Genomic DNA, 14,193 nt, shown 5'->3' with positions numbered 1-14,193 from the left:
TTAGATGATTTACGATAGGTTATCTGCCCCTATTCCGCAGGTGGTGTGGACTGACACGATGTTATGCAAACAGCCGGCCAGTCATAGTTAATAGCTGGAGGCACCCCATTTTAGGTCAAAAGGTTAGCTGATTTACGATGTTATAACCCATAAAACCCAAGGTGTTAACCCATTTTAGGTCAATAGGTTATCTGCCCCTATGGCGGTGACACGATGTTATGCAAACAGCCTACCCGTCATAGTGAATGTCGAGTTGGTTGGTTTTCGCCGACAAACACTTTCGGCCCCCTAAGCGTACCGTAAAATAGCGGGCGGTCATCGGTAAAAGTGTTTTGGGAAAAAAAGAGAAGAGAAGAGTGTATACAAATTATAAGGTTTTATTAAGATATTTTTCGAGTACAGGCTGTATAATACGATTTACATTGAAAATACGTCTTTGGAAATGTATTTTATTTATATCATGGTAATTACGTCGATCTTCGTAGGGTATATACCAAAGTTCACTCAAAGGGTTGAAACGAACCATCTGAAATTAGCGTTTTTACGAGCATTTTCATTAAATGTTCTACCTCGAGGCGTTTGATGGTAAGAGTTACGTTGTCGCCGGGTCCCTCGGGGGTGGTTGTAGGTCCGCCGGAGATGTATTTTTCGGATGGCGGGATATCTTGGCCCTCCAAAGCGGCGGGTGACGGACAGTTGGGATAAAATTTGTCGTGTTCCGTTTGGGGTACGTCGCCGGTTTCCCAACTGCCTAACTGTCCGTGGCAGAGGTAGCATTCGACTATGCCGTCCGAGTCTACGGCGAAAAGTCCGGCGTGGGCCAAGTCTTCCTTGTTCACGTGTACGTTGTCCCATTGCTTGAACGTTTCTAGCCGACCGGTTACGGTGGTGAGATCCTCGTGACTAGCCATCCCGATTCTCTTTGAGCTACGGAATAATATTTCTGGGTCTAAACCCCAAAATGACGTAATCTATAAAAATGACGTAATCTATAAAAATGACTCACTAAAGATGACGTAATCTACACCATGAAACGTAAAGATTACGTAGATGCGTTGTGGTTTTCATAAGCCAGCCGCTATGGGAAAGAGGAAGATGTCTCCGCTTAGGCTACCAAAGAAATGCGGGATATGCTCGGAAATATACCGGTCCGTGAGAGGTTTCAAACAACATTTAATGACACATTTATCGTGTAATACAATGAAAGAAGATTCGGATCTGGCGTGTGATTGTGATGAGAGTGAATCGCTCAGAGGAAATGTCAGATGATAAAATTATCGATTATCTTAACGAACTTATTGGGACATGTAAAAAGCGCGGTGCCACAATGGAATCAACCGAACCAACTACATCTAACCTGCCAGCCGAATTAAAAATGCCGACTGAAAAGGAAATGGCTGCTCTGATTTATTTTCAAGAATATTGTAAAACTAATCAAATTCATAATATTAAAACCGCTGTAAAGAAAATGTGAATAAACGTTTTTATATTGAATACATTGTTATTTTTAAAGGTGACCGTATAAAATAATTTTTACATTGATAAATTGACACTTAATATTTTTAAAATACGTTTATAATATTTTTCTACCGTGGGCGAATGAATGGACACAATGAACTATTAATTACGTAATCTAAAAAAAATGACGCGAGCAATGAGAAATAACGAGTCTGATTTATAAGATAATAAAAAATATTTATTTTATAAGATGATATATTACAAAAATTATTTTTCTTTTACGAGTCAAAAAAATATTATAGTGCGATACAAAAAAAAATTAAAATGGACATCGTATTTGGTTGTCTATTTCAGCGCGGTTCTGGGTAATCCAGTCGGCGAAAAGTAGACTTCGTTCCAAAGAACACGGTTGTCGGGTGTTTAGAGTTTGATGTCTGAATAGACATTTCACTGGCGGGGGCGTATCAAAAGTCACAGCTCGGGGACAGTCAAAAGTTTCCAAATCGTATATGGCGGTCTCAGTATAATCGGCTAAAAATTTACACTTTACGTCTCCTTTTGTAAAAATCATATCCGCACTCGATACCGCTGATATAAGGCAGGCGGGTAGTTTATAATAGGGGAGATACCCCGCGGTCCAGCAAATACCGTGAAGGTTCCTAGACACCCAGCCGTTTTGTCTTTTAATGGCGTTCGGAAGTTGTTGTACTGGATAGGGTTGTTCGAAAGTCCAAGCTTGAACGGCGGGAGGGGTCGATACTGTTGATATAGCTAGTTCCTTCACGACAATGTCGGGGGGCTCTCCGCCGGAGCGCGAGGCGGATTTTCCTAGTAGAAAGTCAAATTCGACAACGGCCATTCTCGCCATGCCACCGACACGATACTGAGGGTTTAGTTAGGAATAAAAACGGGGTATAGTCGCGCGACGGGAATTTATACTCCGTTTATGATGACGTAACAGGTTGTTAAATTTTCTAGTGGCCATTATATCATTGTTGACGTCTCTTCGTGAAAAACCCTTAAAGAAGCTTTGGTGACTTCTACGTTTTGATCGGTGACGTATATAAATCACGCAATAATGTCCGCAAATGACGCTCGTTGTCGATTGAAGTCGCCGCTTGGTGGGCGTGATTTTTCTCGAATTTTGTTTTAAAAAAAGTTTAATGGCTGGCAAAATGGGCCGTAGCGCCAAAGAGTCAAAATACCAAGCCCGTTTTAATTTATCAAGGTAAATCGCGACCCAATGGCTGCCGGGTTCATCGTGGGGGTCCAGATTTACAACCAGTGACGCTGGAAAACTATTAATCTTATCGGGTAGACAATCCGAAGCGAATACGCCCATAAAATTGCGCGTACGTCTCAAAATGTTTAAAATCTCGGATCCGCGCATAATTACACGTTTTCAATAGAAACGTTACGATCTTTGTCTACGCTAAAGCTGGCTTGAAATTCGGCGAAAACTACGCAGCTTAACGTTTGCGGGACTGGTTTAGCGAACGAAAGCTCCAAACGCATCTGTCCCTGTCTGGAGGGGTTCCAATAATGACTCTCACCCGCGCTATGGTCGTTTGAAATGTCGAAGACGTAAAAAGCGTAGCCCCCGGCATAATCTCCCCGGGAAATATCGATCCCGGTGTTTCTATAATGAATTCCGCTACCCGTGAATAAAGTATGATAGGCTTGAATATATTGTCCCGCGTCGTAGTTTGGCGTAATAGGTTTCGAATCCACACCGTCAGAATCCACGTAAAGAGCTAAACTCGATAAATCTTGATGTTCGAAAGCGTACGGGTTTTTTGCCAGGGTTCCATTGTAGGCTTCGTGATCCACCAGCGCGACAATCAAGCGAACCGGGAGGGTACCCAAATATACGTTGGGAATAACTGTGTTTCGGATATTCGAGTTGATGGTGAATATTTTTGTTTCGGTGCGTGTAAAAGCGTACTTTGCTGCTGCTCGTGACAAGGCGTTTTCGTGAGCGATAAGTATTTTGGGTGCAATTTGTATTCGACGTACCAACAAGCTCGCGTCCGTAATGATAATTTTATAGTCAACCCCGGGCTTCGGCGTACCCATTAACGCAAAACTCGCTTTACTTCGCGATAGTTTAATACGTAAATCTACGCCATTAATTAAATATTTTTCGACATTGAGCGCGTCAAGAAACAGCGGACCAATTAAATCTATTTCTTTCGACTGATCCGTGAATCCTTTCCGCTGTTTAAAACCCTCGTTGGCAGTGACCGAATTCATTTCGCCGGGGGTATCCTTGTACCACAGCGCGCCTGTTAAATGGGACGCTTTGGCACCCTTGTCAAAATTTAACAAAGTTTCAATGTACGCCCGATAAGCGTACGAACAAGCTGACGGAGACAGTAAGGTTCCGTTAAGGTAAACTTCCGCGTGATTAAATAGCGTGTGCAAAAAATTGTTACACCCCCCTACAACATCCGACGGTAATAAACTTTTGCCCGCGTCATCGGCGACGATTTTAGCTTTAACAAGTAGGTACGTAAGCGGTAAATCAATATACTCGTGCCCGCTTCCAGGAATATTAAACTCGATGGTATCGCCTCGCAGCGACGAGATGGGTTTGAAGGTGGTCCATTTTCCTCCCTCAATTGACGTTTGGATAGGCGCGGATTGAAAAATATCAAGTTCACTTTTTAACGCTTCGCAATGACCCATAATTTTAGGAGAAAATATCAACGACCTTTCTAGCTCGTTTCCTGCCTACTAATGATTTTTTTCCACCGCGTTTTGGTCTTTTCTTAATTGTTTTAGTTTTGCGTTTACGTTTCCCAGTCCCGTATTGTTGTTTGAGATCATCGTACTTTTCTGTGAGGCGCCGTTTGGTAGCTTCACGTATGGATGACCCCGTCGAGACATCAGCCAAAACTTGTTTTCCCGTGGAGAGGGCTTGGCCCCCCAAAAATTTCGCCCCCCGTAAAAGAAACGGTTTCGCTAGCTTGTACAAGCCGGAGAAGAAACTCCCAAACCCGCTTCCGAATTGCCCGTGCCCCCGCTGATACGGCGATCCCACGTATACGTCGGGAATAGCGCCACCCGCCTGAGTGGCATAATATTGAGCGTACGGGCACGCTACGCAGCGTCTTTTTTCAAGAACGTGTCTTAAGGGCATCTTGGACGCAAATGAAGTTTTACTGTTAGATTGCCAAACTCAAAAGGAGCTGGTTTCCCATAAACATCGCGTAGATCTATTTGGATAGTATCAAAGTATTTCTTCTCAATGGGCACGTAATGCGGTGAAATGTATGTTTTCTCGATATGAGTACCAAATCGGGCTGATTCGTCAACAGCTATTATTCTTAACAATTTGACGAGCGACGAGCCCACCACTTGATCAGCGACGATATCGGAATAAACGAAGATTTGGGGCGGAATGTGGAAATTTAAGCGAGCCGGGTTCTCGCTTCTGCCCGCGATAGTTTTAGTTCTTTCAAATCCTAGCGTGTTGCTCAGTCCGTCACTCATAAATACGCCATAGGGGGTAATATTTTTTCCAACCAGCGCCACGTGTCCGTTCAGCGGATCGTGGGTAAGACACACATTAGCGGCGGTGCATAGCGCGGTGTCGTTTACTACTTTAAGTAAATGGTCTATACTCAAGTAATGCCCCGGAGGGATTTCTCGCATCGTCCCGACCATTTTAGGGTCAGACTGTCCCCCATGTTGGGCGGGATTAACGCGGAAATAGACGTAATTGTCATAGGGCAACACGTTGTAAAACGAAAAGGGATACAATATTTCCACCAACGCAACTTCCCACCCCCCCTTTAATTCGATAGGTTCGGGTAATTTTATCGTGAAACAGGCTACCGTATTATTCGGAAATATCTCGAGATTTGAATTACTGGGTATCGTTAGGTAAAAGGCTTCGGACATCTTTAGCAGAAACCCAAGAATTGAATGTAGCCGGATACCCTAACCAAGAAACGAAATATTCGACTTTACCCTTTGAGCGTCGCTTCTTTAATACTTTGTCAATTGTATATTCTTCCGGTTTTATAACTCGTTGAATTTCTTTGAAATAAAAATATCCCGTGATGGGTTCGTCAGCCAAATCAACGAGCTTAAATTGAAGAGGTCTTTTAGTATTCTTGAAAATAACTTTAAATATTTCGGCGCTCCAATTTTGATCGCTGTACCCTTTTAAAAACGGTCTGGCAGTTCGGGTAATCCTTACGTAATCGCCGACTTTGATACGGCATTTTCGGGGCTTGAGGGCGGCTGGCTGAGACTGCCCTGGTTTGTAAATATTTCTATAAACTTGAAGAATATTTTTGTCGTTTACATCGAAGGGAGCCATTTTAATTGCAGTATGATAACTGGCGTTATACGAATGAATTAAATTGGGCAGCTCGTCGAGATAGCGTCGCGTGTTTTTATGAGTAAAAAAACGATACATGCGCTGTTTCAGGGTCCTATTAAAACGCTCTACCATCGCGGCTTTAACATCGCTATTTTCGGAATGGTAATGTCTAATGCCCTCCTCTTTTAGGAGTTTTAAAACAGTCGAATTAACGTACTCCAACCCACGGTCGAACTGTATAGCGCGGGGCTTGCCCCGCTCTTTAAAAATTATTTTCAGGGCGCGGGCAACCTCCGCGCCGGTCTTACGTTTTAGGGGGACGGCAAATGCCACTCTCGAAAAGCAATCTATACAAGTAAGAATAAATGTGTATCCGGAATTGTCGCTCGCTAAAGACCGCATATCTGCCAAATCAGTCTGATAGAGGTCTAGTCTGTTTCCCACACGAATCTTTCGTCGTTGGAATTTTCGAATAACTGGTCTATGTAACGTATAGGCGTCGTGAGTTTGCAAAAACGTTTCAACATTCTCCCGAGATATTCCGAGCTCTTTGACAGAATCGTATAATTTTTCAACACCCCCGTAGCTAGCTGGATTACGAGAATCGAAATATATTTTTTCGAGTCTAGTCGTTACGTTTATCGGTAACTCTCCCATTTCAAAATTTTGGCACTCGGCGTTTTTTTTTTACGTAAACGGTTCTTAATAGTAGGCGACCAAAGTTTCGGTGACTGTCGAGGTGTCGCGAAAGAATTAGGCCCGACCGCTGACGGCAAAGTTTTCTTTCGTTTGGAGGAGGCGAGCGAAAGATGGGGGCCCGGGGGGGCGGAAGCTGTTACGAACGAAGTAGACGGTAATGGGGTGGTGGTGGGGAAGGCTTGAGGGGTGATTTTCCGTAGTTTACCCACCAGGTTATTAAATTTTGACCAACTCTGGGGTCTCGGCGCGTGGGGACTTATTAGATAATATACTAAATCAACAATATCAGAATCCGTTTGTATTTCACCGTCTAATAAAATCTGCCCCTGGCTGTCCCACCGCAGTCGACCGCTGTCCGAAATCAAATGATTAAATATAGCTCGGGCGCTCGCTCTGTATCCTAGCGGGAACAGATTGACTAATGTATCGAAACTGGGCGTATCGTTATTTTCAATCGGTTTATTTCGAGCGTGCTTTTTTAATAGCATCTCTTCGTATATCTTCCACTTGGTCCTGTCATCGAGCGCTTCGCTTTTTAAAATATCAGCCATTTCCGTGTCAATATCCGGTTTGAGTTGTTGATGGGGTGGCGTAATCGGCGCTAAAGTCATCTTTTTCGAGTACCTTAACATTTTTTATGTTCAACCTGTTAGGGCTCCCACGAGCGACGACACAATAGGCAGAAGAAACGAGAAAAATCCGGCACCTTTTTGATTTAATAATATTCGTTTTTTAGTTTGCCAGCCCAATTTTTTCTGGGCAATTTTGCGTAACGTTTTACGGTGTATTTTTAATCGTAGTTTTTGCCGCGTGGTTAGACGTATATTCCCGATAAGAGTATTATACACGCAATCAGATATTGCTTCGATCAACTCTTTATTGGCGTTAATTAAAATATTACGTCTCTTAACGCCCTTTAATTTGCCGATCGATTCGAGCAGATGTTTTTGCGACCTGACTCGTCGAGACATTGTACATCGAATGAATTCGACTCGCTGGGGGGGGTGTGTGGTAACTAACCACCCCTCGGAAAAGTATTATTTCGGAATGTATACCGAGACTTGCTCGCCGGGGAAAATATTAGTTCTGATCCGATGTGAATCGGGGCAATCTTTCTGAAGGTCGATCAATACGTAAGAGTTTGGGTCTCTAGTCGCGTCAGAAATCGCTTCGATAACAAAGTTGGAGTTATCAGGGGCCATTTGGCGCGCCAAACAATTAATCTGTGTTTTGTCCCGTACATTTTTCGTTAAAAGTATGTAGTGCGCATTGAGGGAAATTTCGCGACACCCGCGACCCTGATGAAATAAATTTTGACTTATGTAGATAAAGCTAACATTACGATGATGCGAGACTTTGGTGAACAATTGGGCAACTTCTCCTTTTTGACCCGCCCCCATTAAATCGTCTAAAACGGCCAGTATCCGTTTCGAGCCGTCAAATAAGTCAGGATCGGGTAAACCCTTATGAAATATAACGTTATATTTTTTAAGTTTATCGTATCCTGGCTGATCCTCGCCGTAAAACCAGTGGATTTCTTCAATTTGAGGTTCAAACATTTGTTTTAAATGTTTAATCAGTTTTTCTACGAAATATGTCTTACCACTTTGGCTAGGCCCGCAAAGTATGATGTTACAACTGTGATAAAAAGGGTACATTATCACCGCGTAGCTGAAACCAGAATGAAATAAAATGGACATTTTGTTTTTATATATAATATTTTTTATTTTTGACAATAACAAAACACGTTTTCCCGTGACACACCCCCTTGCCACGTGGAAAGCGGCCGGCGCGCTAGAGACACACCCCCCTCGTGACCCCGACGCGCGCGGATAGCGGATCGAGAGAGAGAACGCGCGCGCGCCTCTCTCTCTCTCTCGAACGCCGAGACGGCGACCCGCGGAGACCGGCGCCTCTCGACCCGCGGCTCGCCCGCATAAGAGCGAAGGTTTTTTTTTAAGCGCGTATTTTATATCCGAATGGAACTGTTCGGTAATTCGATAAAACCCGAACTTTATCCATTACGGGCCGATACGCTTTTTCCAAGTCGACGCTAACGAGCGTATGATCCGGAAGTCGACGGATTTGTTTGGGCAGAGGCACGGCAAACGCCGCCGGTATTTCAGTTTCTTCGTCAGTCACTCCTAGCATAGTTTTTAAATTTTCGCCGTTAATGATATGCTGATTACCGACATTAATTCGAAATCCTTTCACTTTCGTAACGTTAAATTTTTCGCCCGTATCCGGATTTTTCACCCAAAACGAGTAATTTTTTGGCCCGCCATACGCGGCTTCGTAAATAAACGAATTCTTTCCATAACCGGATAACTCGCTGACCATATCGCCCAAATAATGGCCCGTAGTTATAAGGGGTTGTTTCGAGACGTACTGGAGGGCGTCAGTGTCCAAATATAACGCGTTCTCTCCGACTATTTCAAGATATTTTAATAAAACTAATCTCGCTTGACAGGTTGTATAAGCGGCAATTACGCAATTTGTATGTTTTAGAGGGATTTCCGCTTCCTTGATGGGGGCTGATTTCACTAGAAGAGTCGTATCGTTGACTGTCAAAACCGATTTTACGTTGATTTCAGGATTTGATAGCAGTTCAAAGAACACTTTGGGTTCGCGAACGATTTCAGTTTTGGTCACAATGGATCGCTGACCGAGTTTTCTGGAAAAAAAAAGTTTTAATATCTATCACGCTACCCAATATGATTTATAACCCCAATGGGGGGGGGGGGGGGTAATAAAATCCATACAGACCCCCACATGGAATTCAGCATTAATTTCGAGATGGCACGAAGTCCTTCGTTTTTGGAGACTTTGGTAGGGTCCAATTTGACCCCTTCATGACGTTCGAAAGCCGCAATGTATTCAGCCTGGGCTTCGGGGGTCTGACAATCTGACGGCCAGCCGCTCGCCTCCACCTTGGTTTTTAGGAAACAGTCAACGTAATCTCGAAAAATCCCTCCACTGTCCGTTGCAGGATCGTATTGCGTCACCGTGTATGACCACGCCTCAATTTTTTTTGTAATTTTGTATCCGCGATTTACCGCCCATCTTAATTCGTCGATTACCCAAACGCCTTTAAGCATTCTTTCGTCGTCAGAATGCTCGCAGTCACCCTGATACCGTAAATCGGCACACGTCCGGCATAGGGTAAACGTTAACTTTTTGTTAACGGTCCGATACGGAAGAATAGGATGGAATAAATTGGTTGGCGGGAGCACGTTACATAACAATAATCCCTCAAAATCGTCAATGGCTGGAATATCGCTACCGAGCAGAATTGTCGGATGACCAACGGGGACTTTGCCACTATAAAAAGGAAAACACACTTAAATATTTGTTTTCGTTATATATATATTTTTCGATATAATACCGTTTGTTTATAAAAGGGTACAGGCTGCAAATGTCCACGTAGAATATTTTATCGTCGGTCCCTTCAACGTTACAGTACGTTCGTAGGGCTGATACTCTGCCCCCGAAAAAAGCGGCTCGCGGGTCTAAACGTTCAGTTAAAGTTTCCGAAAAATTAGAATTTTTTAAAAATTCATTTATGGCTGGATTTTGTTGTTTTTCCAAAATCCAATCGCACCCCCATTGTTGAATGACGGTATAACCCATTTCTTTAAGTTTATTGGTTGTCCGCATCGTGTTGGAAAATCGTGTATTAAGGGTATCGCTCGCGTTAGCGTATAATGGCTGGTTCCTATTTACAGAGTCCCCGAAGCAAGTCCTACAACCGTGATACCTTTAATGAAAAAAAACCTGTTTATATTTTGTCTCTTCGAACTTTTTAAAATAATACTTACCAACAGCCCTGATATTGTAGAGCGTTTTTCTCACCGATTAGACCATCAATTTTAATTTTTCCAGCACGCGGTTCTCGACCATTCAGCGTTGACACGATGGTAACATTCCGGACATGCGCTTCCCAAGCCAGCCATTCTAAAGCCTCGGTGGATTGAGGCTCGGATAACCGATACAAATTAGCCGGTATTATGCCAATCGTTTCTGGCTCCAAAAATTTTTTCCTTAGTACGTAACTACACACTGACGCGATAGTCACGCCCACGCTAAACGGATTAACTTCGCACAAGTCTTGAAATAGTTTCATAAACTTTAAACAACCTTTAGCTAATATGTGGGTATCTCTAGAACAATAGAGTTTTAACGTTTCGAGGTAATTAAATCCCGAACTCTTTTCGGATTCGAGAGCGTACCATTTGTTAAAACTTTCGCGGTCTTTCGCCGTGAAATATTGGGCCCCGTAAGCTTCCAAGGGGGGCAGCGAGTTCTCCGAGACGTAGTTTGTTTGTTCGGGTTTGTAAATGTCAAAATTATTATCAACTACGTTGAATAGAAAATGAGGGAAAAAATCTTTCGTATATTCGCGACCCAGCTCGAACGTATCCGCGAATTTCGACAGAGGAATGGGTATATAATTATACGAATCCGATAGAGTTAAATTGTGTAGTTTCAGTTGCAAGATGCGAGTTCCATTTATTATCGGATCGGGCTCAAACGAGTCGGCACTCTCCATTATAACTTGTAATAGGAGTTGCGTATCATAATTACTCGCATTATGCCCCAGCGCGGTCACTCTTCTTATCCGAGCCAGTGTTCTTAAATATTCGAAAAAGTTTCGCGCGGAATCTGAACCCAGAAATTGTCGTTGGCGAACGCCGCAAAATCTGCATGCTACGTCGGGGGTATCAACACACGCGACACAATAAGTTTCCGACACGCATAAAATGGGTTGATGAATATAACAGTTTTTCTTATCGGGGTGCCGTTTGGTTTGGACCGTTTCAAAATCGTAAAATATCCACATTTGAGTGGGCTGACCGTTGGAATCGAAACGGGGTAACGGGCGTCGCGGTTCTTTTATTACTTGGATGTAACATTGATGTCCCGAGGGGGAAAACTTACGACAAACGGTACAATACTGTTCGGTACAAGAATGCAGCTGGCCGTCGCGTTTAGTCAAATCGATTAGAATCGAACATTCCGTGCAATGAAATAAATTTTGACATAATGATAATTTATCGCCGGTTAATTTTATTTTATGATGAGCGTAGCAATCGACACCCGTAAACTTACGTAAACAGTCGGGACATTTTATTATATCTCCGGTACATTTTATGGCCCTGCAACACGCGAAACAATAGTCTGAACACGCGTGGGTGCTATCTTGTCTGTACCCCTCGAGACACTTTGAACAAAATTTTGCTTTCCCGAATAAGGGTGCCAGATTTTTAACTAGATTGAAATGCGCCCCCTCGTTTAAAAGTACAATACGTTTTCTGTCCATACCTCCCCGTACTCTAGAATCGTACACCAAGGTCGGCCAGCTGTTTTTAATTTGATAGATTAAAATATCGTATTCTTTGAGATACGTTCTAAATTTTCTAATCGACTCGGGCGACGCGCATTCTTTATTAGGTCGGACACCCGATTTGGAGCATAGGAGGAGCGCCTCGGCTCGCTGGGCCACATTGTTTTCTTTGGTATGCGACAAAGTTTCATAGACCGTTTTTAGTCTTTTGTTTTCGGGTTCATTCTGATATTTACACAGTGCCACACCGACGCAAAGAGCTCTAGCGAGACAGATTGAGTCGCTGTTCGCAATACGGACAATTGATTGTCTATTCCTAGAAAACATGGCAAAGGTCTCTAGTCGTTTCCGTTTCGTACAGCCACCGCCTTGGGGGAGACGGACAATGGAAAAAGTTAAATTAACGGGTGCCAGGAAAAACGCTTCTTCCTCATCTGAATATATAGATTCGGATACCTCGTCGAGAAGGGCCTCGATATCAATTTGGTCACGTCTCCTAAATGAAATGGTTATATCGGGATGCGCCGCACCCAGCGCCGAACTACGGATTACTAGTTGTACCATGTCAGCGGGGTTTACATCGCGTAATACCCGTTCAGTGACCCTGGCAAGCCCTTCCGCTATATTATTAGATATTTCAGCTTCCAATTCAATTCCCGTCATATTGAAGTTCGGGAACTGTTTTTCATTCTGACCCAAAATTACGCAATTCGGGTCCTCAAATTCAATATACCCCACAATTGGGAAATCTCCCTCCGCCTCCCCGTAACCGCTTTGGTTAAGTAGGTCGTTGAAATAGTCGTCCACCATTTCGGCGGATTCACGCGGTTCAGCATCATCGACCGTGACAATTTCAGGAGCGTCTATAAAAAATAAATATATATTTTAATTTCTTAGATATTTTTCGGTACGAGAAAAAAAACTTACTCTTCAGGTAGTCCAACACAGGTTCGTCATATTCGGCACCCAACATAGCATCCCACTCGAGTTCGAGTAATTCTTTTTCCCGCTTATTATATCTCGCTTCAATAATTTCGCCTAACCGAGGCGGTAATGCTTGATTAAATAATCGGAGTTCGGCTACCGTTTGGCACGCTTCTGGAACGTGGGGGATAGCTTGAACAGTTTCAAAAATTTCAATAACCGTCAAAATTAATTTAAAACTCAGACGGCTAAAGATTGCGGGTAACTTATTTGGTGCAAACCCCGGGTCTAAATTTAAAAATAAACATATTCCGTAATAAAATTGCAGTAGTTGCGGTACGGACCAGGGTCTATTTACCTCCAAATCGTCTAGAAACCAACATAAGCTTTCGCTATCCATTTTTTCTAGGCGATAAGAAAACGACTTCCAACTTGAGAATTCCGCTGATTAGTGAAGTTTCTTTGGCCGATAGGGCTCTATTTATACGTATCTTTTGAGGCTGTATAAAAATAATATCACGTCGTTAAGTCGAAACTCTATTATATAAAACTCGATTGTTTTCTAAAAGATGGACCCCAATGTTTTTTAAGCCTATTAAATTTAAGGGTGGATCAATGACTACTTTAATGATAGCCCCATAAATATGGTGGCGGTTCATCCTTTTATCGCTGACAAAGGTTGTTTTTCAAAAGAGCCGCAGAAAACTCTTTTGACTATTTTGACAAAGCTGGATGAATATACGAAAAAAACTTTTTGACTGTGTCCTTCTTGTTCTCCGAGCGGCCAATTTTTTTACGAGCCGCTGTTTTATTAGACACCAAACCCTTAGGGTGGAATCCTTTGGGGGCCACGCCGCTCGAGTCTTAATTGAACAATGTAGGCCCCTACGGTCTTTTTCTTTGAAGGGAAAATTGTTTAGGGGCTCTTTTTTTGTGTCAACCCTAACCTTTTTTACGATGCAAATTAAGTTTGACTCCTGAATTTAACATGACGCGTCAAATCGGGTATTGTTAAAATAGTGTGCACCGAAATGTTTATAAAAAGCGATTGTTTTCACAGCTGTTTTTAAGCGTCGAAGGATGGTCATGGTGAAAGAGTTATATGCTCAAACACTTTTTAAAAAAGACGTTTCAAAGTGTTAGATATTTTTTGGGGACAAACGTTTTGTCGAAAAATGGTTATAAATGAATGTTGTTGCTCGTAGAATTTTATGGAGCCCCATAAACTATGTGGAATAGATCCTCTTAATTATTGTATATATTTTTTTTATTTGTTGGTATATTTTTTCATTTGTAAATAATTCCTTTCTATATTTTAGTTTTTTGTCAATATTTCTTTTTGTATATTTTAGTCATTTGTTTATTTTAGTTTTTTGTTTATTTTAATACTTTGTATGTCATTTGCGTTTTTATAAAATATATAAAGTTTAAATCC

At 42.5% G+C, this 14,193-nt stretch overlaps 2 protein-coding genes across 2 annotated transcripts; both read right to left on the bottom strand.

Moving 5' to 3' along the window:
• Nucleotides 1-367: 367 nt before the first annotated feature.
• LOC149969030 (baculoviral IAP repeat-containing protein 3-like) lies at nucleotides 368-1,210 on the bottom strand. The gene is made up of 2 exons (XM_090169974.1): nucleotides 597-1,210; nucleotides 368-526 (listed from the first exon to the last, which is right to left on the bottom strand). The coding sequence occupies exons 1-2, from the start codon at nucleotides 909-911 to the stop codon at nucleotides 368-370; spliced, it is 474 nt and encodes a 157-aa protein (XP_090026100.1). The 5' UTR covers nucleotides 912-1,210.
• A 7,046-nt stretch (nucleotides 1,211-8,256) lies between these two features.
• Nucleotides 8,257-12,649, bottom strand: LOC149969029 (uncharacterized). The gene is made up of 4 exons (XM_090174256.1): nucleotides 10,309-12,649; nucleotides 9,876-10,247; nucleotides 9,257-9,811; nucleotides 8,257-9,164 (listed from the first exon to the last, which is right to left on the bottom strand). Exons 1-4 carry the CDS (start codon nucleotides 12,642-12,644, stop codon nucleotides 8,447-8,449), a joined length of 3,981 nt encoding a protein of 1,326 aa, XP_090030382.1. The 5' UTR covers nucleotides 12,645-12,649; the 3' UTR covers nucleotides 8,257-8,446.
• Nucleotides 12,650-14,193: the final 1,544 nt, after the last annotated feature.

Source organism: Leiobunum rupestre, chromosome 1 (assembly GCF_980474605.1).
Source record: "Leiobunum rupestre chromosome 1, qqLeiRupe1.1.hap1, whole genome shotgun sequence".
NCBI lineage: Eukaryota > Metazoa > Arthropoda > Arachnida > Opiliones > Sclerosomatidae > Leiobunum > Leiobunum rupestre.
This window is presented reverse-complemented; position numbering and strand designations above follow the sequence as displayed.